Raw genomic sequence first — 21,528 nt, forward strand, 5'->3', positions numbered from 1 at the left:
TGCTTGGTAGATCTGAGACTCTATCGCTAATTATAGCTGCACTAATACAGGCATGCCTGACGCCGGAGGCTACCGTAGGTAAGAAGTCTGGATACTTTGTAGTCAGCCTTGTATAAACTTATTTCTAACATGAAATGGCACTGTACCGTAATAACACAATAATCTACGCCAGTCAATCCTTGCGCACCCAATCCTCAAACGCAGCTTCACAGTCCCGAATCACATCCAGACCCAGCGTCTGTCTCATTGAGAAAGAGAAGAGCCAACTCCAGTCGCTCTCGCGGGTGACGCCCATATACCCCAGAAAAAAGTCGCGGAGCCTTTGGACAATCCCGTCTGCGAAATGGAGTAGGAACCGGTTGATGCGCGCAGCCCGCACATTGCGTGTTGTACGTCCTTTTCGGAGTTGTTCGTAAAGCTTCAGGATCGACGCAATGCTGTCTGCGGTGGACATCTCTTTCCCCTCGGATCTAGATTGCGATAGATGGCTCTGCAAGAGCCCGAGAAGTCTACCAATCACGGCTCCATCTTCAACAGCCATCGCCGCGCCTTGGGCTTGATAAGGCAGGGTGGGATGACAAGCGTCGCCGAGGAGAGCCACTCGACCCTGTACTTAAATCAGCAACCCGCGCAATAGCCATCAAGAGACTCAAACCTTCGTCCATGTAGGCAGCTCCGGCAGCTGGGTCAGCTTCCACTTGTAGACCGAGGTGACGCGCGAGAGTAGCTTTTCCAATCTAGCAGCTTGTCAGCGGATGCTTCAAATGTAACCCCAATCCTTAAACCACCCTGCGCAGAAGAGACAACAAGAAAAAAACATACGTAGGATCCCACCCAGCATAACTCTTACGCATCTCCTGCACCCCAGCCTCCTCCCTCCTCTTTCCCGACGGCAAATCATCCGGCCGCAGCAAGACCAGATTGAATTCCCTCCCGCCCCTTACCGGGTAGAAGATAGTATGCTTCCCGGGCCCGAGGTAGCTCGTGACCGCCACACGCCGACACAGCTCCTCCACCCTGTCATCCCGGAGAGCCTCAAGCTCCGACCTCGGAATCACCGCCCTATACGCCAGATCGCCGGTCTCCTGAGGCATCGCTCTATCCCCACCAACCACCCACCCCCGAACCTGCGACCAGAGCCCTAGCGCCACCACCGTCAGCACACCCCACGCCTCTCCCCGGAGTAAGACCCAGAAAGGAAGGAAGAACAACACACCATCGGCCCCCAGAACAACATCCCCGCGCACCCGCTCCCCACCCGCCAACAGCACAGCGGGACCCTCAAAATCCACCCCCTCCACCGCCACCCCCAGCCTGACTTCCACCCCGAGCCGGACGGCCTCCTCATACAGCACGCGATGGTAATCCGCTCGGTGGATGATCAACCACGGCGCCCCGAACTCCCGCACGATCCCCTCCCCGAAGGGCATGGACCGGAGGAGGTCGCCCGACGCGTAGCGCCGGAAATCCACGTGCTGAAGGACTTTCGCTCCTCCTTCGTGGAGAAGCTTGGGAAGCAGACCCAGGTCGCGCATGACGCTCGTGCCGTTGGGCGGGATCTGGATGCCGGCGCCGGCGGTCTGCAGGTGGGGGCACTTCTCAAGGACGAGGACGTCGAGATTTTGCTTCGTGCAGGCAATGGCGGTGGTAAGGCCGCCGAGGCCGGCGCCTATGATTATTATCTTCATGGTTTATGTGGGAATCGGATTGGTGGATTGGTGGTTTTGGTATGATGGATGGTGAGATGGGAGGGATGGACGGATGACAATGGCATGATGGGGGGATGGGATGGGCGGACCGGAGCGGGAGGGACACTTGGACCACCAGCCTGGTTTCCGCTTTTCCGCCCTGTGCAGGGGGGTGCCCAACTGTTTATTTACTGTACAGTACCTTAGTGTAACGTACACCTCAGGGAGCAGGTGCTGAATTACAACTCAACAGACTGGATGTAACTCAGATTTATTTTCTGTTTATTTGTTCTTTTCCCTGTGTCTTCCTTACTGGTGTTTTCTTGAGCACCCTTGTTTTGGGCTTGCTGCATAGAAAGACTCTTGCGAACTACAAGCTAGCCACATTCACTACGAGATCACTAAGCCAGCCCAGGGTGCAGTACTGGCAAACAGAGCAACAGACAAAATAATATTAGAAATAGAATAACAAAAAAAAAAAAAAAAAAAAAAAAAAAAAAACCAAGAAAGAAGAAAGAGAAGAAAGAACTGGCCGTTCGAAGTCAACCCAATATACCATCATGGCTTCTCATTCCCTTTTAACCCATTCAACCCACAGCTAATTAGCCTTAACGCCCACGTAATAATGCAAGGTGATAAAAGGCCACTGCACTGTCCGGCTTCCACTCGCAAACTTCCACCCGGTCACATCCACCACCTCCTGCCGCTGCAACAGCGCCGAGATCTCCTCGGGCGTCCGCGTCCGCAGACACGAGATGAGCCCATCAACCCAAAGCGCCAGCGCTGTCACCGGCACCACATACGTAAAGAACAGATGCACGGGCGACCACCAGTACGAGCGCAGCGTCACGAGGTACGTGAAGAAGAAAATCAGCGGGGAGCACAGGCACGTCCAGAGGTCCCGGGCGGTGATTTCGAAGATCCTACTTGCTGTCAGTACATGATCCCCAGTACAAACAAAAGATAAAGAAACGGGCTGAATTGGCATACACAAACGCATCCGCCTCCTCGACCGCATTCTGCAAGATCTTTTGGGCATCCTCATCCTTGAAGTGGTGGAAACAGATGTTGAAGATGCGACACTCCTTGCGATCCTTGGGGGTGTAACGCGGGGCATCCCGCGCGTCCACGGCGGAAGGAATGTAGGAGATGTTCTGCTGCTTCTTGGTGATGCCCTTCCAGGCCTCAAGATGAGGGAAAAGGTCGGTGAGCAGGAATCGGACCGGCCGAGCGCTGCTGTTGCTGCCGTTGGTCTGCTCGAGGGTTCGATTGAGTTCCCGTTCGAGCAACGGGGTGGGCCCGCCGGCGCCGGCGCAGAGGTCGACGAACAAGAACGACGACACATCCGGCAGATACTCACGGATGACGGTGCAGGCCTGGGTGGCTAGGCTGCCGTGGCTCCATCCGGGGATGGACAGGTGCCAGAGCTGCGTGAGCGTGAACTGCTCGTGTTGGTGCAGCCAGCCTGGGAGCCAGGATTGGTCACCCAGTTCGTAGAATTGGATGCGAGGCCACTTGAGCATTTTGCTTGTGCTTAGGAAAGGCTTGTAGAGAGTGGTCTTCGGATGGTCATGGGCAAGTAAAGAGGAGAATGAAGAGACAATAAGCTGTGGGGGAGGGGATGGAGGTGTTTAATAGGGAGGGCGGTGGTGCCTTCCTAGGTTTGTGGGGTTTGGTTCCGGATACCGGATGGGGGGTTCATCCTGACGTCCTTCTCCAGTGGCCGCTCACCGCTCAGCATCATCCACTCGCGGAGTTTACTGCCTCTCTATTGAGTCCAGTGCTCGATTGTTGTCGGTACGGAAATTTGGTAAGTATCACTGAGGGTTTTCATAGAACAACAGTACCTAAAGATAAGCTTCGTTTGTACATTGTATTGTGCATGGATACTACTAGTACTACTAGTCAATGTAAAATTACACAGCAGGCGGAAAGTAACGGGATCATCCTGGATAAAGGCCGAAGTTGTGCAACGAAGCGATCATATCATTAAGATATAGGCATCTGTCTTTAGGTTGCCTTCTGACGAGATTATCCATTCTTTGAGTCGGATTGTTATACAACTTACTCATGACAAACTGAACTTCTACCAATATCACTATCGGAGGAATCTTCGGGCGAAACCAGATCTTCTCAGTTTGCATCCTGATAGGATAACTAGATCATTGTCATAAAGAACAAGAAAATTCATCGCATGAAAGGGAAATAAAAGGAAAAAATGTAATCCACCAGAATACAAACACCGAGCCCCCATCGAGCCCCCACCCACTCCCTCAACACCATGCTCCACCTTCCATAAACCATCCGCCGAATTCCCAAAGCAGAAGATCTAACCAGAGGTACGGATCCAAGTCAACGTCTAAGCGGCCAACTTCATCAGGATCTCCCTCAAGGAAGAGTTAGTAGAGCCAAACGCTTTTTCAAGATCTGTGACCATCTCCATCAACTTTTCTTCCCACGCTTTGATGGCGACTTCCGTGGCTTTCATGGCGCCGGACTTATCCAACATGGCCAAAACCTTCATCTTATCCTCGAACTCCATACCACCCTTCCTGTACTTCAGCCGACCAAAAAGCTCCAAAAAGGGTCTCTTGAACACGTAGTTTATCTCACAGCACATGACCACAGGATAGCTGAACTTGCCTTCGTCAAGGTCCTCACAGAAGCCTTTCTGGGCGGTGTAGGAGGTATCCTTCAGATTACGGTAGTCGTCGCGGACCTGAAAGTACAACCCGAGCTCGTTCATGAAGCGATCGAATTTCTCCACCAGCGATTCCTGCTCCTCCTGCGGGTGTGGGTTGGCAGGGAGGATCGCGGATCCCGAGCCGGCGAGGCAAAACATCAGTCTCGAGATCAGCTGGAACAGCGCTCCGGTCTTGCCGGCGACCATCTCCAGGTACTGCTCGCGAGTTGGGCAATAGTTCCGCTCCTTCCAATCGAGGTCCCAAGACTGGCCGGTGAACAGAGACTTAAGGCCTGTATGCATTATCTCCTGGGCCTGATGGGATTGAGCTTCAATGGAGGAGGGAGGCGAGGTGATGGGAGGAGTTAGGATTTCGTTCTGAGCCTCAGCCTGGCCCTGGTCATAAGCTTGGGTGTGAGCATGGGTCTGGGCCTGAGCTCGAACCTGTCCACGAACCAACAGATCGACCTTCTGGAATGTTTCGACAATCATAAACGTCGCGGTGTTGGTGGACTGTCCCACGCCGAAGACCATGTGGGTAGCCGCCTGACCCCGGCGCAGGGGAGATTGGTCTTGTATGTCGTCGAGGATTAGAGAGGCATTGTGAAGCTGGTTCACAACTTCAGTCAAACCTGCGAGCATCGCCGCGGGCAAGTGAAACCAGACGTTGAGCGCCGCGAGCAGCATTACCCGTACATTCTTGCTAGGCAGGCTTGAGATGTACTCCTTTGGGGCATCGAGGGCCTGAGTATTCGCGTCCATCTTCTAGGCTGTCTGCCGTTTGGGATGGAGCTCTTTTGCGGATTTCAGGGTTAAAAGGTGGGTCTCGGGGGTGTGCTCGTGGTTCGTGCTTTATGCGTATCTTCAGTGAGGTGTACTGTTAGCTGTGCTGTCTGGTCTGATATTTTTCTACATGCGTCGCCCTTATTTCCAATGCGCTGGAGGATAAGACTTGACTCAGGGCTTCGGGGACGCAGGTGAGGTAATTTGTGAAATTCTTGGACAGATGCTTACTTGCTTGTAGTGATGATTGCTGTCGAAACGCTCATTGGTTGGCTCAAATGTCTACCTGATAATGCTGATGATCTGTGTCAGTGATGCGTCTGCATTTCGTCTTCATGCGTCGGAGTGTGAGGTTTTGTTCAAGTTGTTGAGGATAAAGATGAGGCCATTCTTCAAAGATCTGGATGGATAGCTACCTACTTATAGAGATAATTGCTTTCAAGACGTCTGTTTGATGTATATGAATATCAGCCTTTTACTGTCAGAAACGCAACTTAACTTCTTCTTTATGCGCTGGAGCGTGAGGCTTTGTTCAAGATAATAGGATCCAGTTGGGGCAAGTTGTGAAAGTCCTGAATAAATAGATACTTACTGAAAGTAACCAAAGTACTATGAAGCCGGCTGTGAGTTGTCTTCCTGATGATATCTATCAGAGAGTAGAAGGTTGAGAATAAGTGGAATAACTGAAGATTCTATAGGATGTAGGGATGGGAAGCTACAGTCTGTAAGATAAAGAGATGACCGTGTTGCAATATATGAGAAATGCCTTTTACCTTGCAGCAGACACTACCCCTCGCCGACTAAGCGCAACCAAGCTGCACACATTCACTGCCAGCAAAATTCTAAACTCAAGCGCACTTGGCAGGGGGAACACGGTCTGAGTATGAACATGCCGGAATACTCTAAGGCACATGCCAACAGCCAAGCATTTTCATCGACCAAGTACTACCTTCACTCACAGTGAAAACGGAGAAAGTGAAAATAAGATAGTGTTAAATATGAACCAATTTCTGAGTACTCAGACTAAAATAAATGTTCAGCAGATCTCATTTGAGATAATCTAGATGATCTAGCTATAGAGAAAGTAAGCGTCCAGCTTAGGCAGAGATGCACTGGTAGTAGTAAGGGTTGTACTGGTGGCAAGTAGCGCCCTCAACGCAAGAGGTAGCTCCGGTCCAGTTGATACCACCGCACTGGCCGTAGAGAGACTGGGCGGCGCCGCTGCTGCTGCTGGTAGTGGTGGCACCAGAGCTGGCAGAGGGGGTCTGAGGCTCAGGGGCGGCAGCAGGGGTGGTGGCAGCGGCGGCGGGAGGAGTGACGGTCACAAGGGTGGTCCAGGAGGAGGGCACCTGCACAGCAATCTGGGAGTAAGAGGAGCTGCTGCTGGGCTGGGCAATTTGGGTGTTGGCATTGGCGCTGGTAACGGCAGCAGCAGTGGTAGCCGCGGCGGCAGAAGAAGCAGCAGCGCTGGTGGTAGCCGCGGCGGCAGAGGTGGCAACGGCGCTGCCGCTACCGACAACAGCAGTTCCGGTGGAGGTAATGGCCGAAGTGGATTGGCTGACAGAGACGGCACCGCTGTACTGGGTGGGGCCAGGGACGGCGTAGGAAGACAGAGAGGCGTAGATGTTCACAACGATACCAGCCTCATCCTCAGTGTAGAGCTTGGTGCCGAGGGTACCGGCGGGCTCGTCAGTACCGGAGCCAGTAACCTGGAGGTTGAAGCACTGGGGGTAGTTCTGAGCACCATCCTCGGTGCCAGCGCTGTGGAGAGCGATGATCTCGTGGCGAAGAACGTAGTTGCCAGGAGCAATGGTCGGGGGGATCTCGATCAACCAGCTGTTGTTGTTGGCAATCAGCTGGTCATCTCCCCAGGTACCGGGCACTTCGGTGTCACTGATGAGACCGACGCCATCAATCTTGAAAAACTCAAGAGTGGTCTTGTCAACCGTCTCACACTCACCGTCGCAGCGAGCGAGGTAGTCAAGGACAGGACCGTGGTGGGAATCGGGCCATGCGGTCCACTGGAGGTTGATCTTGTCACCAGCCGCAACGACAATGTGGGCCTGGGCGTTGGTGGCATTCTGGTGGCAGATAATGTCATCGGTACCGTAGTCACTGGGGGAGATAAAACCGTTGCCAGTGTTAGGAGTGGTCCAGGCGGCCACCTTAGGGGGGTCGGACTCGTAGGGGAAGCTGTTGATGTCGAAGCCCTCGTAGTAAACACCGTTGACGACAACGTTGGTGACATGACCGTGTCCAGCCACACGCGTGGCGGACAGAAGAGCTGTCAAGAGGGACAAAGACTGAGCCTGACGCATTTTGGCGAGTTTTGTTAAAAAGGAGTTGGAAGTACAGAGAACTGGTTTAGAGAATGGAAGTGATTGACTGAAAGAGTGAGCGACCCAGCGCAACGAAAGTGAGAACTTCAATCAATGAAGCCCGAAGGAAGGAATGTGATAGAGGCGGAAGTAAAGAAAGACCTGCTGATGGAGAAGAAAATGTTCCCACAGAAGGGTGGTGATGACGGTGTATTTAAGTTGTCCAAGGCATCGAAGGCGGATGGCTGTGATGGAGTAGGATAACAAACGGTCAGGAGGCTAGACCGGAACCACTACCGCACTGGGCCATTTCCGGAGGCGCCGGAGCAATTAAGGTGAGGGTGAAACTGTCGCATGGCGGTTAGGGCAAGGGGCAAGTGTTTTAGGTTGGCCGCCGATCGGGTTGAGAACGAAGCTATTCCCGCACTAGGGTCTTGGCTGTCGGAGGTAAAACATGCCTTTGCGGTGACAGCTCCTCGGCTTGAAATTTCTGTCCGTTTTCGTTCCTCTTCTGCCGGTCGGACCAAACGCCATATGACTTGAACAGTTTGACACTTTGCTTGAGAAGAGAACTGATGTTCAATCTGACTCACGATCTGTTGCATGAACCGCCGTGACGGCACAAACAGGCTGGCCGGCAGTGGAGAAGAGTTTCGCGTGCGAATCCAACAGTTCTCGCAGACTATGCCCTAGCTCGGAAGCTTCAGACGACTCGGAATCAAGGTGGTCCCAGCTTCAACTAGATTAGGCCTTGTTCTGCGCCCCTTCCAGCCGCCAATCAGGTCCCCTCGCCTTTTCGACCCAGCGCTGTTCCTGCAGTATACCAGTCCCTGCTAAATTTCCCAACACCTCAGGTCCATCCGAGCACCCGAAATAAGCCTCCAATCGCAATCAAATCAACATGTGTAGCCTCTGCCACGCGGTGGTCGAGCCAACGGACTTTATCCGGCGTCGGTGTTTTACTCCTAAAGATTTGCCCCACAGTCGATTCGGACACGCCAGTGGACATGTGTGATAGGTAGACATTCATGAGCAACATCGTCGTCCGTGATGCAGATGCATGTTGTGGTTGCAGGTCTCGATTCGTATAATCGGAGGTCAAATGATGACTGGTCGTTCAAGCATGCTTAACAATCATACAACTGAATCAGATTCTTTGGTCACAAGTTGAGCAGCCTGCCAGAGCCAAGTAATTGGTCAACTGTGTCAAATGCCTTCGGGTCTTCATTCTCAAGGACGATATCGATAACTGCGTTTGACAGTTGATGCGTGCGGCCCCGGCACTCAGCTTTAAGAAGCCTCTAACACAGAAAGCGAATGTGCTCCAGAGTCGGCATATCTGCTGACACAGACTAGTCTGGTTCTGGTCTTCGATCTGCTGTATGGGACTTCTACTCGAACAATTTGCGATGTTCGAAAAGCGGTCGATGACAGAGTCTTCCGCACAGACAAAGCAGAGATTCCCGGACCATTACTCGGGCGCCTAGGCAGGACAACGCACACTCATTAGCGCCAAAAAGCATAACGCGCTCCGACACTTGCATAATAAAGGACTTACAGCTCAATCACGGGCAAATTGGTCAATTTTCTTGGGGGCTCCATTGAGCGACCACGCTTAACCGCTAAATCCCCAGTCCGAGTATCTTGGCCAACGTGATAGATGCAGGGGGGTTGTCCAAAGGAAGACAGAAGGCTGACGAAAAGTCCTATCATGTGGAGATGCTGAATACAGAAAAGAAAAGAATGACGTCGTGATTAAAGAGAGAGAAAAGACTGAGGTGAGGGACTTTTGAAGTGGTAGCGAAAGTCCGCACCTCAGGCCCCGGAGTGTTTGACCTTCCATCTTGAGCCAGTCACTTGACTTTCGGTCACATGCTGATGCTCCCCTTCCAGAACATCTTGAACTGAACAGGCCTCTTTTTCTCCCATGCGGAGCACCTGAGTACATTGAGCCTGACGGCATAGAAGCCGTGGCTTTACCTTGGGAGGATGCGAATGGATGATACCTACAGGTGTGTTCTACAACGCACACCTCGACTACTCTTGCTTCTTATCGGTTTCCCTTACCGGCTCAGTGTTGCTTACTGACACTATCCAGTCATCAGATTTAATTCAGACTCCAGCGGATAACGGCACAATCCTCCTCCTCGAAGATGAGCGTTTTATCGACCACGGTTCGTCGAAAACCATGCGAGACCATGCCGGTCGGCCGAACCTGAGAGATGCAACACAGCGACTCCAGGCCAAAAGCCGACAATACCGTTAGCGGGGCACTCGAGTTGGACGACCAAACGAGCCTCTTCGAAGTCCGGAAATTACATGTTGTATATCGGAAGCTCAAAGGCAGGGCGACATAAGCGGAATACTTGTTGCGCATCGTCGCAAGAAGTCCCTATCACAAGAGTCTTAGCCACGGTTTCTGAATGGCCTGGATATAGTTTGCGGTCCAGCAGTATGATTGGAGGACGCTTGGGACGATGTCACAACTTGGTTACTGATAAACCACGGTCGCCTGCCTTGGCATGGCTGTCGCTTCGACACACTCGAATCGAAGTATATAGACGAAGCCTTCCACTATACAACGACCACAGTATACGAACAAATCATACTTAGTTCAACCGATCAAGAACAAAGAGCATGTTCAACGCTTGCTGCAGCGCTTCCTTTATCATGATGGCCAGACCTGATGCAAGCCGACGACTTCGGCATCTGGATTACGCAGATTGTGTCACAGCCGTCATTTCCCGTGTGCCGCGTCAAACCTGCAGGGGCATCCGCCAACCACGGCACTGCACAACCCAGCCCGCGGGCTCCACCAAAGCCTGTTTTGGAGGATTAAGTCATTTCAGCCTTATGAGCATATGACATCACGGCCAGGGGCACCCCACATCATCGCTGCTCAATGTCAACAAGTGCTACTTTTTTTTTCTCCTTCTCCCTGACTCTGCCTGACTTGTAAAGTAACATTCTCTTCAGAGTCAATTTTCAGAGACCTGCGCACACTGTGCATTAACCTCCAGAATGGCACAAGGCAAGCCGTCCGCCATACAATATGAGATAGACCTCCACCAACTGCCTATCGTTCAAAGCCTCCCCACCTCGCTAGAAGGTACGTGCGCCTGCTACCTCCGCAACCACCGGGCCCCTCGCTAACCAACAAAGAAGACAACCAAGAATGCATCATCTGCCTCGAAGACCTCGATTCCATCAAATCGTACCGCCAATTACCCTGCCAGCACTTCTTCCATCAAACATGCATCGACGACTGGCTGAAGCGGCCAAACCCAAGCTGTCCAATCTGCCGACGCACATTCGAGCACCTGCGCCGACCCTGCAAGACCTCCACAAGCCATGTTCCCGTTGTCGTCCATAGTAGCTGGGCGACCGTCACTCCTCTACCGCGATACCTGCTGGTCGTGGGACCCAGCCCCGGAGCACCCCAACCTCCAGTCCCGGCCGTCAGTACGGAGCCACGCGAGCCCCCGCGACAGTCGGTCCGGGCGTGGTGCAAGAGAAAATTAAAGGTTGGACGTGTTGCTTGAGCGGTGCTGCTGAGCTTGCTGCGGCTGGGGCAGCCTTTATGGCTTTTCTTTTTACTCTTAACGACATGGCGTTCGGGGGATCATGATTACGATGATGATCGCTTTTGCTGCTCGGAATGATGTGTTGATCTGCATTCTTTTGATTCCCTGTTTTCAACCCGTTAGATTCCCACTTCTGTTCAATCCTACTTTGATGAATCTTAAAGTCGCATATCCAGCCACTAAATCACGACTCCTCGCTTGACCAGATCCATTCCTCTATGCTCTTGATGGTTTATGGCACTACTGTCAATAAAATGTGGATTCCAATCCTCCAATCCACAATACATTGGGATGTCGGAGAATTTACCCGTCGACATGTCTGCCGGCGAACCACATACCTGGGCATGCAAGGGGGGGGGGGATGATGTAGGATCCGGTAGTAGTTCAACAATATTCCCCCCACCTCCTATTCATATTTATACCATCATGGGCTGTTCCCTCGTAAGGCAGGCTTCTGGAGCAGCTCAATCGACTTCGCTCTCCAGGGGGGCTGATAAGCGCACCATGTCCCGGGCGTGGACCAACTCAGCAACGGAGCAGCCGGACCCAAATACTACCAACACCGCCACCAAACGACCTCCCACTCCACCCAACCCACCAGTGCCAACCTTCTTCGACGCAGAGAAGCAAAACGCGCAAGCACAGTCCACTTCACAATGCATCGACGACTCGCCCCCGGACGGCGGCCTCGCCGCATGGTCCGTCGTCTTCGGGGCCTGGTGCGCCATGTTCTGCAGCTTCGGCTGGATCAATAGTATGCCTGCCAGCCATGCACCTCCATCCACACACTATCCCAGCATACACAAGCACACCTGTCGACCCAGAACCACAGCGACACCAGAGCCACTGACAGCCAAAAAGGCATAGGAACCTTCCAAACCTACTACGCGACCACCCTCCTCCCCCAATACGCACCGAGCACGATCGCCTGGATCCCTTCCCTAGAAGTATTCTTCATGTTCTTCATGGTTCGTTTCACTTCCCCGGGGCCTTCCCTTTCCCCTTCCGAATCCAGCCAGTCTACCTTACCCAACCTCAACCCTTCAACGAATCAACACCCACTAACCACAACCCCACCCCCCCACAGGGCCCAATAGTCGGCTACCTGAGCGACACGCACGGCACCCGCCCCGTCCTCCTCACGGGCTCCGCCCTGCACATCATCGGCCTCCTGATGACCTCCCTCGCGACCCAGTACTACCAGATTCTGCTGGCGCAGGGCGTGTGCAGCGCCATGGGCATCTGCGCCATCTTCCAGCCGGCCATGAGCGTGATCCCCAGCTGGTTCCGGCGGCGGCGGGGCGCCGCGTACGGGATCATTGCGTCGGGGTCGAGTGTCGGGGGGATCGTGTTTCCGATCATGACGCGCAGGCTGGTCGTGCAGGTGGGGTTTGGGTGGGCGATGCGAGTGGCGGCGTTCGTGATTATGGGGTTGTTGGGAGTGATGTGTTTGACGATTAGGGATCGGGGTGCGGGAAGGGGGAGGGGGAATGGTGGTGAGAAGAAGAAGAAGAAGAAGAAGAAGATGGATCGCGAGGCGGTGTTGCGTCCCTGGCGGGAGATAAAGATGCGCTTTCTCGTAGCGGGGTTCGTGTTGCTCACGTTCGGGGTGTATATCCCTACCAACTTCGTGGAGACGGCTGCGATAGAGAGCGGGATGAGGCTGGAGTTGGCGCAGTATGTCGTGCCCATGTTGAATGCGGGGAGGTATGTATCACCGTCCCATCCTTTCGCCACAGTAGCAAGACCAGGGAGATGCTAATAGCCGACGAAACAGCCTCCTCGGCCGCATGGCTGCGGGGTTCCTCTCCGATAAAGTCGGCGTGTACAATATCTTCCTGCTAGTCTGCACCATCACCGGGATTCTGATCCTCGGGCTCTGGATCCCGGCCACGACCGACGCGGCAAATATCGCCTTCGCGGTGCTGTACGGCGTCACGTCTGGCGCGTACTTCTCGCTTCCGCCGGCCCTCGTCGCGAAACTGGCTCCTCTCCCGGAAATCGGGTACTGGACCGGCGTGCTCTACCTCTTCTCCTCGATTGGGGGGTTGACGACGAACCCGATCGCGGGGGCGATTTTGGCGCACGACAATGGGTCCTACACGGGAATGAAAATCTTTTCGGGCTTGCTCTTGCTGGCGGGAACGATGCTGGTCTTGGTAACGAGGATCCGACAGACAGGGTGGGTTTTGAGAGCCAAGTTCTAGAGTGTGAGGTTTGTTTGATTGAATTAGCTCTAATGGATCTCACTTAAAGTAAACAGTCTTTTCTTCGATCTTGTGCGAATGGTATGTACAGTCCCTTCGTGAAGTTCGCCGACGGATAGAAGAGTTATACCTACCAACAAAGCATATCCCGTTTCCTTGACCGGAACAATCCAACTTCATGTATTGAACATTGCTTGATCCAAGCTGCTGCACTTTCCTTGGAAGCTCCTCCTAGTCGAATAAGATACCTGAACTGTCGATCTCAGGAATGGGTCTCGTCTGACTACGCGATCTGAATATCGGAACTATCCGGTACTGTTGATCTTGTCGGGATAGGAGAAGGAGCGTAGAAATGCATGATCCAGGCCATGGCGCTCGAGAACTCAGGGGACCATTCATCAGAAGCACCCACAGCGACGCCGTCTCTCCTGGAAGATGACGCAGGTTCAATTCGCCCAGTCCGGCTATACTTGGCCGATAGTCCTCTCAGTAGCCTGGCTGCTCTTTTTACCTCAGCAGAGCCCACCTGCCCCACCTGCAGGCCGCCCAAAAGCTTCAGGCACTCTTCGGCACTTGCTCGCGCCTCCTCCGGTCGTGGTCTGTTCCCTTGAACAAAGGTGACACCAATGTACCGGGGGTATATCTCCGAGACAAAGAATAAAGAGCTGGCGTTGATCAAATACGGCGTCATCTGCCACCAGGGAAACTCATCTAAAATATGACGCCCGCTGCGATGAGGCTCTTTAAATAGAGCCACCATGTCCCGAGCGTGCATCTCAGACATGCGAAAAGAGAATTCCCCTTCGCACACGGACGTCAATTCTGAGCCAACGAAGAGCCTGTACATCAATGAACTGAGGTGAAAACGGCTGAGGCCGAGCATCCTGCGCTGTGAGGGGCTACGTCAGCAGAATGGCTCGGATGGTAATAGAATAGGCATGAACACACCTGTCGAACGGTCATCAACGACTGTTCCGTTGCTGGGGTCCGAATCGGCCGCGCATGCAGAAATTCCATGGTATGTCGTGTTCCGACTCCATCAAGTCGTGCTCCAAAGACTCAAGGACGATCAACATTTGTTCCATGGACGCTTTGCTTCGGGGCGGCTCGAAGCTGGTGACACGAGATGCTATATTGCAGAAACGAATCATACGGACAAAGTACTCCATATGGCTAATAACATCCTCGTTTGTAGAGTCATCGTCACCTTCTTCATCAGAGCAAGAACAGAATGCGATACTATCATCATTCTTCGGAAGCATCGTGTCTTGATGAGGGGCGGGCTTGATAGGGGTCGGTCGGCCGAGCTGAAGCGCGAGTAGACTGGAAAAGATATACAAAGAGAACCAAGTACGTGAGCGGTCATCATCCTGTAGACTGAAGGGATGATGGTAGGTATGCGCCTCGTGTAGGCCAAGGACCTGTGCAGATGTTCGAAGAAATCCGAGAGTGCTCAGGCATCTACATGCGGACGAACAACTTTAGCGAGGTTTCTCGTAGGTGGAAAACTAGACTTACCTATTGCAGTTACCCAGAGCCTGAAGATAAAAGCATTTCACAAGCTGGGCCCACATGAGGACAAGGGAGTCCCCCGTATCATCTCTATTAATGTCGCAAATTCCTTTTTCAAAGTACCGAGAATGGTTCTTGTTATCAGTGCCCCGCATATGAGGCAGCGTCGTGTAGAAAGAGCCGATCGCGTAGATAAAATCTTGCGTGGATTTGGATGGGATCTCCCGCGAATTGTGAAAGCCAACGACAGGGATAGATGGAAGACTTACGGAATATCGCGGCCCAGAGGTGACGATGCTCCTCGGTGTTACTCCCCGTTCGGAATTGCTCAAACTTGCTTAAAAGTAGACGTTCGGGAATGAAGGGATAAAGGATATGGATCGTCTCCAGGAAGAGCTTCATATACCCGTCCTCATCGTCATGAACAACTTGTAATTCTCGCATGCGAGGTAAGTGATTCTCAACAATTGGGTTTGGCTCCCTCGCCTCAGGTTCGGAGGGTGCATTGTTGCGGATAATCTGGACGCTAGCATCCAGAACGGCTTGCACCCTGTTGTCTAGCCTGGATCGAAGACCATTGACTAATGCTTCATAGTCCCGCAACGTTCGATGATAGCTAGAGCGGTCATCTTGTGGATGGTCCTGTGTTTGGGGTACTGTCAGCTCTTGCGACGAGCCGGCTCTTGACGCATCAATGTCGCTGACGCGTGCGACTCGCTTATTTCGCGTTGTTGACGAGGTGCCGATAGCAGTGGGCTGGCATTGGGCACACTGCGACAGCAAGCTTGGTCAGCTCAGGTTTCTGGTAGCTATCAGCAATTTTAAGCAGACCTCAGCACCTAGCGCATAGCATTGATCGCAGCCCATCTGGTTACGCTGACGCTTCATTCTGTTTTCCTTTGCGGCGATGAGAGTGGCACGAGTAGCCCACTGTAGGGGCCAGGGTTCTGCAAGGCAGAATCAGCCACCCCTTTTTTAATGGATCTCCGCCCGATCGACCGCCTTTTTTGTCGAGGAGTGACTGTGCGCAGGTACTAAAATCATCACAAAGAACAAATGTCAGACCAGACAATGTCTTGTGATTTGACCAAATTCTTTCGGCCAGTAGGTACATATAGAAAGGAAAGAGCTGAGCAGTCTTGGATGTCAGAACTATGCATGAAATTTCAACTACCATCTCAACATCAAACACGAGAATTTCAGGACCCCGGTACAACGCACTGAATATACTAGCTCATCATAGCCAAAAAATCAAAAACCAAGAAATTCACCCCCAAGGTGACCACAACATAACACTCAAACCGATTGTTATTTACTCAAATCTGAAGCACAAACCTCCATCCCATCACAAACCATAATCCTCTCAACTGCCCGAGCCAAGACCTGTCCAAGGTCCGCAGCACGAGAGGCATCGCAAAAGCTATCCCAGAACATCAACTGAGCGTCAATCCGGTCAGACAGCACTGTGGCGGCGACTACCATGTCATACTGGCACCCAAAATGATGTTAGCAAAGCTGAATCCAATTGCGAAAGACGCAGCTCGACTTGGACAAGGGTGTGGGATATTCTTACCTCAGTCTCTTCAACTGTTTCCAGCACCCTGAAGCACCCATCCATCGGCCCGGTCTGGTCGGTAAGCGGCTGCTCAACCGATAGGCAGGTGTTGAACAGGGACGAGGGTGCTCCGGACTCCTTTCCGCCAAAGATCCGACGTGTGACTTCGCTCAAAGAACAGAATTGGTGGGACGCCCGCTCTCCCATTGAGCGGCGATTAGCCTGCAGGACATGGTTAAGAACACAATGGTCGGGGCCTGATTGCACCGTGATCCGACAGGCGAGGACGTTGAAGAACGAGCCCAGCATGTTTCCGATGTGAGGTATGGGTGCATCTCGGCCGGAGACTAGAGCTCCAAAGCAGACGTCGTCCCGGCCCGTTTGTTCGCTGAGCACAAGCGCCCAAGCACTCTGTATCACGTTGGTGATTGTTACTTCCCTTTGGTCGCACCATTCGCGCAGGGCGCGGGTGTCTTGAAGAAGTGTTTGGTGGTGGGATCGCATCTGTCCACGACATCTGTTCTCAGCAACCTTCCTCTCATGATTTTGGCTGTGTGGGAGCATCGCGCTGCGGTCATGCGCAACCGTACCAGCCAAGATACAAGGGTGAAGATTGGCCAGATACTGATCCCAGAAATACAGATGCGAGGGGTCCTTAGCCCAACTTTGCTGAAACGATACCCATGAAGAGTAGGAACTGACAGTGGAATCCGATAGCGTTATGCCTTGTAAAGACCTTCGAAGATCTGTCAAGAGGATAATGACCGAGGTTGCATCAAGGAAGGCATACCTCCCCTCTAGCTTGCAGAGAACCCTTCCGCTTGTGCTCTGGAAGACTGTGAACTTGTATGGAAGTCCTTTGTTATTGCAGCTCGATAGACGAGGCCGCCTTGCAATCTCCTGTATACTGGAATCATCGATGTCGGTCAAGATCTCGACGGCATCAAGGGACTTCTTTAGCACGACATGGAATATCTGGGCTGGATTCGACAGACTGGGCAGCAAGAGGGTCCGCAGTGCTGCATGGTGCTCAACGAGCTTCAACCAAGATTCAGCTAGATGCGTAGGATTGACCCGCTCATCAGGCCCCCCGACCTCCCAGATCGTATGCGATTGACAATTGCCCAATTCAGAAAGAAGTCCCAGATGCGACGGGGTGCACGGAAATGCATCTTCGGTCGCTTGTCCCAACCCGCCACTGTCGACGGTCGTAAATATGTCTTGCTCGAAGGACTTTTGATTCTCATACGTCGGCTTTAATAAGGAGAACGTTGCTAATGCCGTGGATTGAGAATGCTGCGCTAGGCGGCCCTTGACTATTAGAGCCAGGGATCTGAGCGACTTGGCCTGGAAGATATCCGCGACCGTCACCTGGATACCGTCCAGGTTGCACTGGGCAGCGAACTGCATGGCGACAAGGGAATCGCACCCAAAGGAAACCAAATCATCTTCAACACCAATCTCTCTGGGCTTCAGCTGTAGCACTGTCGCTAATGCGTGTCTTAATCCTACCTCGACGGGGAGCAAGTCTTCGCTAGCAATGGAGTCCCGTGGAGATTGCCACGAAATTAAGCTTGCCCAGGTGAGCTTGGAGGCAGCTTCTAGTGCACTAGCTCGATCGAGAAGGAGACGAGTCACGGATGGCTGATACCGAAGGGAAACGGGAACACAACAACAACGCACAGTCTTCCCAAGAAGCCTCTGTTGTAGCTCACGCATAAGCTGAATTAATCGAGTGCGCAGCGGCTCTTCCACCTTGGTTAGGACTGAGCAATCATCTGACAATGTATCTAAACTCACGACCCCAACGAAAAGTGCGAGACTAGGGGCTTGAGATGCCCGGGGCGTAACCCAGTCCGCAATCACCGGAATGCCAGGTCCAAGGTATCCAGAAGCTGCTTCTTCTAGACAGGCCAAGGAGACGCTTTCGTGACGATTGTCGGTAAGATCGCATGTCGGTGGACATTTCTTGAGAAGCCTCCTCAGGGGGGCATCAGGATATCGTACAAGAAGGCAAAGTATACGAATCATACTTCTCAACATATCTGTGACCTGGTACGACTTTATGATATTTCGGTCGAAATAGGCCGTCGTTCCCAAATGATCAGCGCTAGGTTCACAAACGACACTCAGGGCTTGAGTGCTGAAGCTGGTGTACGACTTGTGCTTCCAAGATCCGGTCTCATCCAATGTCATCAACTGCGATGTACCCTTCCTGCCCAGAGGTGTCTTTTCTAATGGTGGTTGAACGATCAGCATGCTCTGGAACTCGCAGGCGATAGCAGCCTCACGGCCACACTGTCTGATTCGTTGCATCCCAGTCTGCTCAAAGGGCGCAACGCTCATGGCCCGATCGTGAATACACCTTAATGTTTCACTGACACTGCGGTCACCGTGGAGTGTGACTCGAAGAGGATAAGTAGCAATGGTAGGGCCCTTTACGTCAACAGTGCCAGGCATGCTGCGGCCCATGACAGTGACGCCGAAGACAACGTCCAAAGAACCGGTGTACTGAGAAAGTGCCATTGCCCACGCTAGGCGAATCAGCGACGACGTTGTGGTTCCTAATGGGCTAGGGTCGGGGAGAAGAGATCGTCTGCGGGTCCAGCTGATAGCCGAATGCTTCGAGCGTTTAAAGTTCTTGTTTGAAAGGAGCGGGACTGCTTTGAGGCCGGCAAATTCCCTCTTCCAGAAATCTGACGCTTGAGGTACATTTAGATCTCCGAGATACTTGATAAATGGTGCGAATGGTTGCGAGAGAAGAGCCTCTCCTCGATATGCAGTTTCAACCGTCGTGAGAATCTGCTGGAAGACGACCAGATCGAACAACGAATGATGAATGACGACAGTCAACGTAGGATTGAGTTTCGCACGCAGAGCAACCAGGTAGATCAGTGGGGAGCCAAACGACATGGATCTCTTCACCTCACTTTCGCTTCGTGTTGCTGCCTCAATCCATTCAATATCCTTGTCCCGAACTACAACTTGAAGAAAGTTTTCGGCGCCTAATTGCCATGCGTGGATAATCCTCGTCCGAAGAATTGGAAGAGAATTTGCCGCACGGTTCCAAGCCCATCGTAGCCGGTCCTTGTCGAGGCCTGGGGACAACTTGAAAGTGAAACGCCCTTGGAAAGCGCCTGGCTGCTTGGCAGTTCTGGCCATCAGGCGCGCCTGAAGAGGCGAGCATGGATACATATCCTCAATTTGTGATGCAGCCACATTACAGTGCTCCGCTGCATTTTGGATATAGGCGTCCACCTTCCCTGGACTCAAGAGCGAGAACGGCAGAGTATGGTTTGGTATACTGCATTCCCTGGGGATTTTCTCAAGTGTCATAGTATGTGCACGTGCTGCTAGCTCAGAGATATCAATGGATTGGAAGATATCCGCGACAGTAAACTGCAAAAAAGGTATACTCTCGGACTCTTGCGCGAGCATCATGGCAGATATTGAATCACCCCCAAGCTGAAAAAAGCTATCGTGTTCATTAATGTCACTCGCATTGAGCGACAGAACGCGAGCAACCATCTTGATCATATGTTGGGTGGCCTCTGGCGCAGCAGGATCGTGATGTCTTTCCTTGGAGGATAAGGAAGACGCTGTAGGCTGGTATTTTCTGATCTCTTCCTTAGACCAGCTAGAAATCATCGATCGCAACGACTTCCTGTCCACTTTGCCAGTGGGGGAGAGAGGAATGACGCACAAGGGCACAATCAAATCCGGGACCATGTAAGACGGGAGTATTTTTGCAAGGCCTGTTTTAGCTCGAAGCGCCCTTGGCCAAAATCGATGGCATTCCTTATGAGTCGCCCGACAGCTATCTTTGTTGTTGTATCTCTTTTCTTCCTTCGATGAACTCCACTCCACAAACATAACCAAGCTCGAATGTCCATGATAGAGCTTGCCAACCTCCACAGCCACTGCAGCACCTGGAAAGAATTCGGCAGCCTGGTGTTCGATTTCCCCGAGTTCAATTCGTTGACCTCGCAATTTGACTTGGGTATCTTTGCGACCTATGAAGGACACACTCCCGTCGGTCCTTTGACGCACCAGGTCTCCAGTTTTGTAGAACCGGCTGTTCTCTGTTCTGTGCCAATGAGGATTCTGAATGAAGGCAGCGACCGTTTGTTCGGGTCGATGCAAGTATCCCCTGCCCACAATGGGCCCTCCGATAACCAATTCGCCCACAGCACCAATAGGGACCAATTTGTTGTGATCCTCAGGTTCGACGACCCAGACTGAACCCCCACAGGCCCAACCGATCGAAAAGGGGTCAGCATCCTTGGTGAAGTTGGGATGCACGAGCGATACCACCGTACATTCCGCAGGGCCATAGGCAACGGCGAGGCGGAGATATGGCGCCCAACGGGAGACCTCCGAGGGCGCAATAGACTCGCCACCGACGACCAGCGTCTTGACAGCGGGGATTCGCTGTGGGCTTAGGAGCCGAGCAACGGATGGAGTCAGCTCCATCCAGTTGACCCGAAGCTGGAGAATGGCGTGTTCAAGACAATCGACTCTATCGGAAGCCGAAGGAATGCAGACACATCCTCCAAGCATGAGAGGCACCAGGCTTTCGTGAATGCTGACATCAAAGGCATAGGAAGCAAATTGAAGCACGCGGGAGGACCCGTCCAGATTTTGCGCTTCAGAACTGACCATCGCATTGGTACAGAACGAACCATGTTCAACAACTACCCCTTTCGGTTTTCCTGTGGACCCGGAAGTGAAGGCAACATACGCTGCGTTACCTGGCTTAACCTGAATCTGAGACGGAGAGACTTTGTCACGACACGGGGCTCTGTTCTCAGTATCACTGGGTACTAAGATGACGTTGTCGGCGAGCTGCAACCCGACACTCTTGTGAAGCTCAGAGGTTAGGAGAACTCGAGCCCTGACGTCTTGGCAAATGCTTTGTAGACGCTCCAAAGGATGGGACGGTTCCAGCAAAACAAAAGCTGCTCCGGCCTTGAGAACTCCGAGCATAGCAACAACAGTCCATTTACACTTCTCGAAAACCAAAGGAACAATTGTTTCCGGTCCAGCACCCTGTAGACGCAGAAGGTTCATAATCCTGGCTGATTCTTGATCCAGGCAGGCGTAACTCATTGCACCGTCCCAGGCATTTATGGCCTCTGCATCTGGACTTTCGCTGCATTTGTCCTGGAAAATGTCGTGGATACATTGGGCAAACGGCT

General features: G+C 52.6%; 7 protein-coding genes across 7 annotated transcripts; 2 read left to right on the top strand and 5 right to left on the bottom strand.

The window, feature by feature from the left end:
* Positions 1 to 172: 172 nt before the first annotated feature.
* On the bottom strand, positions 173 to 3,211 carry BO72DRAFT_469239 (FAD/NAD(P)-binding domain-containing protein; the record flags this gene model as incomplete). Its single annotated transcript, XM_040946946.1, has 6 exons — positions 173 to 607; positions 819 to 1,141; positions 1,217 to 1,669; positions 1,954 to 2,035; positions 2,308 to 2,611; positions 2,679 to 3,211. 6 exons carry the CDS (start codon positions 3,209 to 3,211, stop codon positions 173 to 175), a joined length of 2,130 nt encoding a protein of 709 aa, XP_040800607.1.
* Positions 3,212 to 4,047: 836 nt separating this feature from the next.
* BO72DRAFT_379636 (FPP/GGPP synthase family protein) lies at positions 4,048 to 5,133 on the bottom strand (the record flags this gene model as incomplete). The annotated part of the gene is made up of 2 exons (XM_040941352.1): positions 4,048 to 4,686; positions 4,816 to 5,133. The coding sequence occupies 2 exons, from the start codon at positions 5,131 to 5,133 to the stop codon at positions 4,048 to 4,050; spliced, it is 957 nt and encodes a 318-aa protein (XP_040800608.1).
* Positions 5,134 to 6,171: 1,038 nt separating this feature from the next.
* Positions 6,172 to 7,762, bottom strand: BO72DRAFT_448840 (uncharacterized protein). Its single transcript, XM_040944888.1, has one exon. The coding sequence runs from the start codon at positions 7,470 to 7,472 to the stop codon at positions 6,252 to 6,254; it is 1,221 nt and encodes a 406-aa protein (XP_040800609.1). The 5' UTR covers positions 7,473 to 7,762; the 3' UTR covers positions 6,172 to 6,251.
* Positions 7,763 to 10,392: 2,630 nt separating this feature from the next.
* Positions 10,393 to 11,244, top strand: BO72DRAFT_528470 (uncharacterized protein). Its single transcript, XM_040950190.1, has 2 exons — positions 10,393 to 10,581; positions 10,638 to 11,244. Exons 1-2 carry the CDS (start codon positions 10,494 to 10,496, stop codon positions 11,012 to 11,014), a joined length of 465 nt encoding a protein of 154 aa, XP_040800610.1. The 5' UTR covers positions 10,393 to 10,493; the 3' UTR covers positions 11,015 to 11,244.
* A 316-nt stretch (positions 11,245 to 11,560) lies between these two features.
* BO72DRAFT_459559 (monocarboxylate transporter) lies at positions 11,561 to 13,559 on the top strand (the record flags this gene model as incomplete). The annotated part of the gene is made up of 6 exons (XM_040946430.1): positions 11,561 to 11,810; positions 11,918 to 12,024; positions 12,144 to 12,763; positions 12,834 to 13,238; positions 13,320 to 13,344; positions 13,530 to 13,559. 6 exons carry the CDS (start codon positions 11,561 to 11,563, stop codon positions 13,557 to 13,559), a joined length of 1,437 nt encoding a protein of 478 aa, XP_040800611.1.
* A 461-nt stretch (positions 13,560 to 14,020) lies between these two features.
* Positions 14,021 to 15,700, bottom strand: BO72DRAFT_131734 (fungal specific transcription factor domain-containing protein). The gene is made up of 5 exons (XM_040939101.1): positions 15,607 to 15,700; positions 15,045 to 15,546; positions 14,782 to 14,884; positions 14,212 to 14,724; positions 14,021 to 14,152 (listed from the first exon to the last, which is right to left on the bottom strand). The coding sequence occupies exons 1-4, from the start codon at positions 15,661 to 15,663 to the stop codon at positions 14,226 to 14,228; spliced, it is 1,161 nt and encodes a 386-aa protein (XP_040800612.1). The 5' UTR covers positions 15,664 to 15,700; the 3' UTR covers positions 14,021 to 14,152; positions 14,212 to 14,225.
* Positions 15,701 to 15,897: 197 nt separating this feature from the next.
* On the bottom strand, positions 15,898 to 21,398 carry BO72DRAFT_405888 (putative AMP dependent ligase/synthetase). The gene is made up of 2 exons (XM_040942302.1): positions 16,349 to 21,398; positions 15,898 to 16,263 (listed from the first exon to the last, which is right to left on the bottom strand). Exons 1-2 carry the CDS (start codon positions 21,314 to 21,316, stop codon positions 16,084 to 16,086), a joined length of 5,148 nt encoding a protein of 1,715 aa, XP_040800613.1. The 5' UTR covers positions 21,317 to 21,398; the 3' UTR covers positions 15,898 to 16,083.
* Positions 21,399 to 21,528: the final 130 nt, after the last annotated feature.

This window comes from Aspergillus fijiensis (genome assembly GCF_003184825.1).
Source record: "Aspergillus fijiensis CBS 313.89 unplaced genomic scaffold BO72scaffold_28, whole genome shotgun sequence".
Taxonomy (NCBI): Eukaryota; Fungi; Ascomycota; class Eurotiomycetes; order Eurotiales; family Aspergillaceae; genus Aspergillus; species Aspergillus fijiensis.

Bases quoted from the DNA above. Each gene is read 5' to 3' on its own strand.
- BO72DRAFT_448840 (XM_040944888.1), bottom strand. From the start codon at position 7,472: ATGCGTCAGGCTCAGTCTTTGTCCCTCTTGACAGCTCTTCTGTCCGCC.
- BO72DRAFT_528470 (XM_040950190.1), top strand. From the start codon at position 10,494: ATGGCACAAGGCAAGCCGTCCGCCATACAATATGAGATAGACCTCCAC. The intron at 10,582-10,637 runs GTACGTGCGCCT...CCAACAAAGAAG, and splicing joins CCTCCCCACCTCGCTAGAAG to ACAACCAAGAATGCATCATC.
- BO72DRAFT_131734 (XM_040939101.1), bottom strand. From the start codon at position 15,663: ATGAAGCGTCAGCGTAACCAGATGGGCTGCGATCAATGCTATGCGCTA. The intron at 14,885-15,044 runs GTAAGTCTTCCA...ACTTTGAAAAAG, and splicing joins CCTCTGGGCCGCGATATTCC to GAATTTGCGACATTAATAGA. The intron at 14,725-14,781 runs GTAAGTCTAGTT...GTCCGCATGTAG, and splicing joins GCTCTGGGTAACTGCAATAG to ATGCCTGAGCACTCTCGGAT.
- BO72DRAFT_405888 (XM_040942302.1), bottom strand. From the start codon at position 21,316: ATGCTCGGAGTTCTCAAGGCCGGAGCAGCTTTTGTTTTGCTGGAACCG. The intron at 16,264-16,348 runs GTAAGAATATCC...TTTGGGTGCCAG, and splicing joins AAACAGTTGAAGAGACTGAG to TATGACATGGTAGTCGCCGC.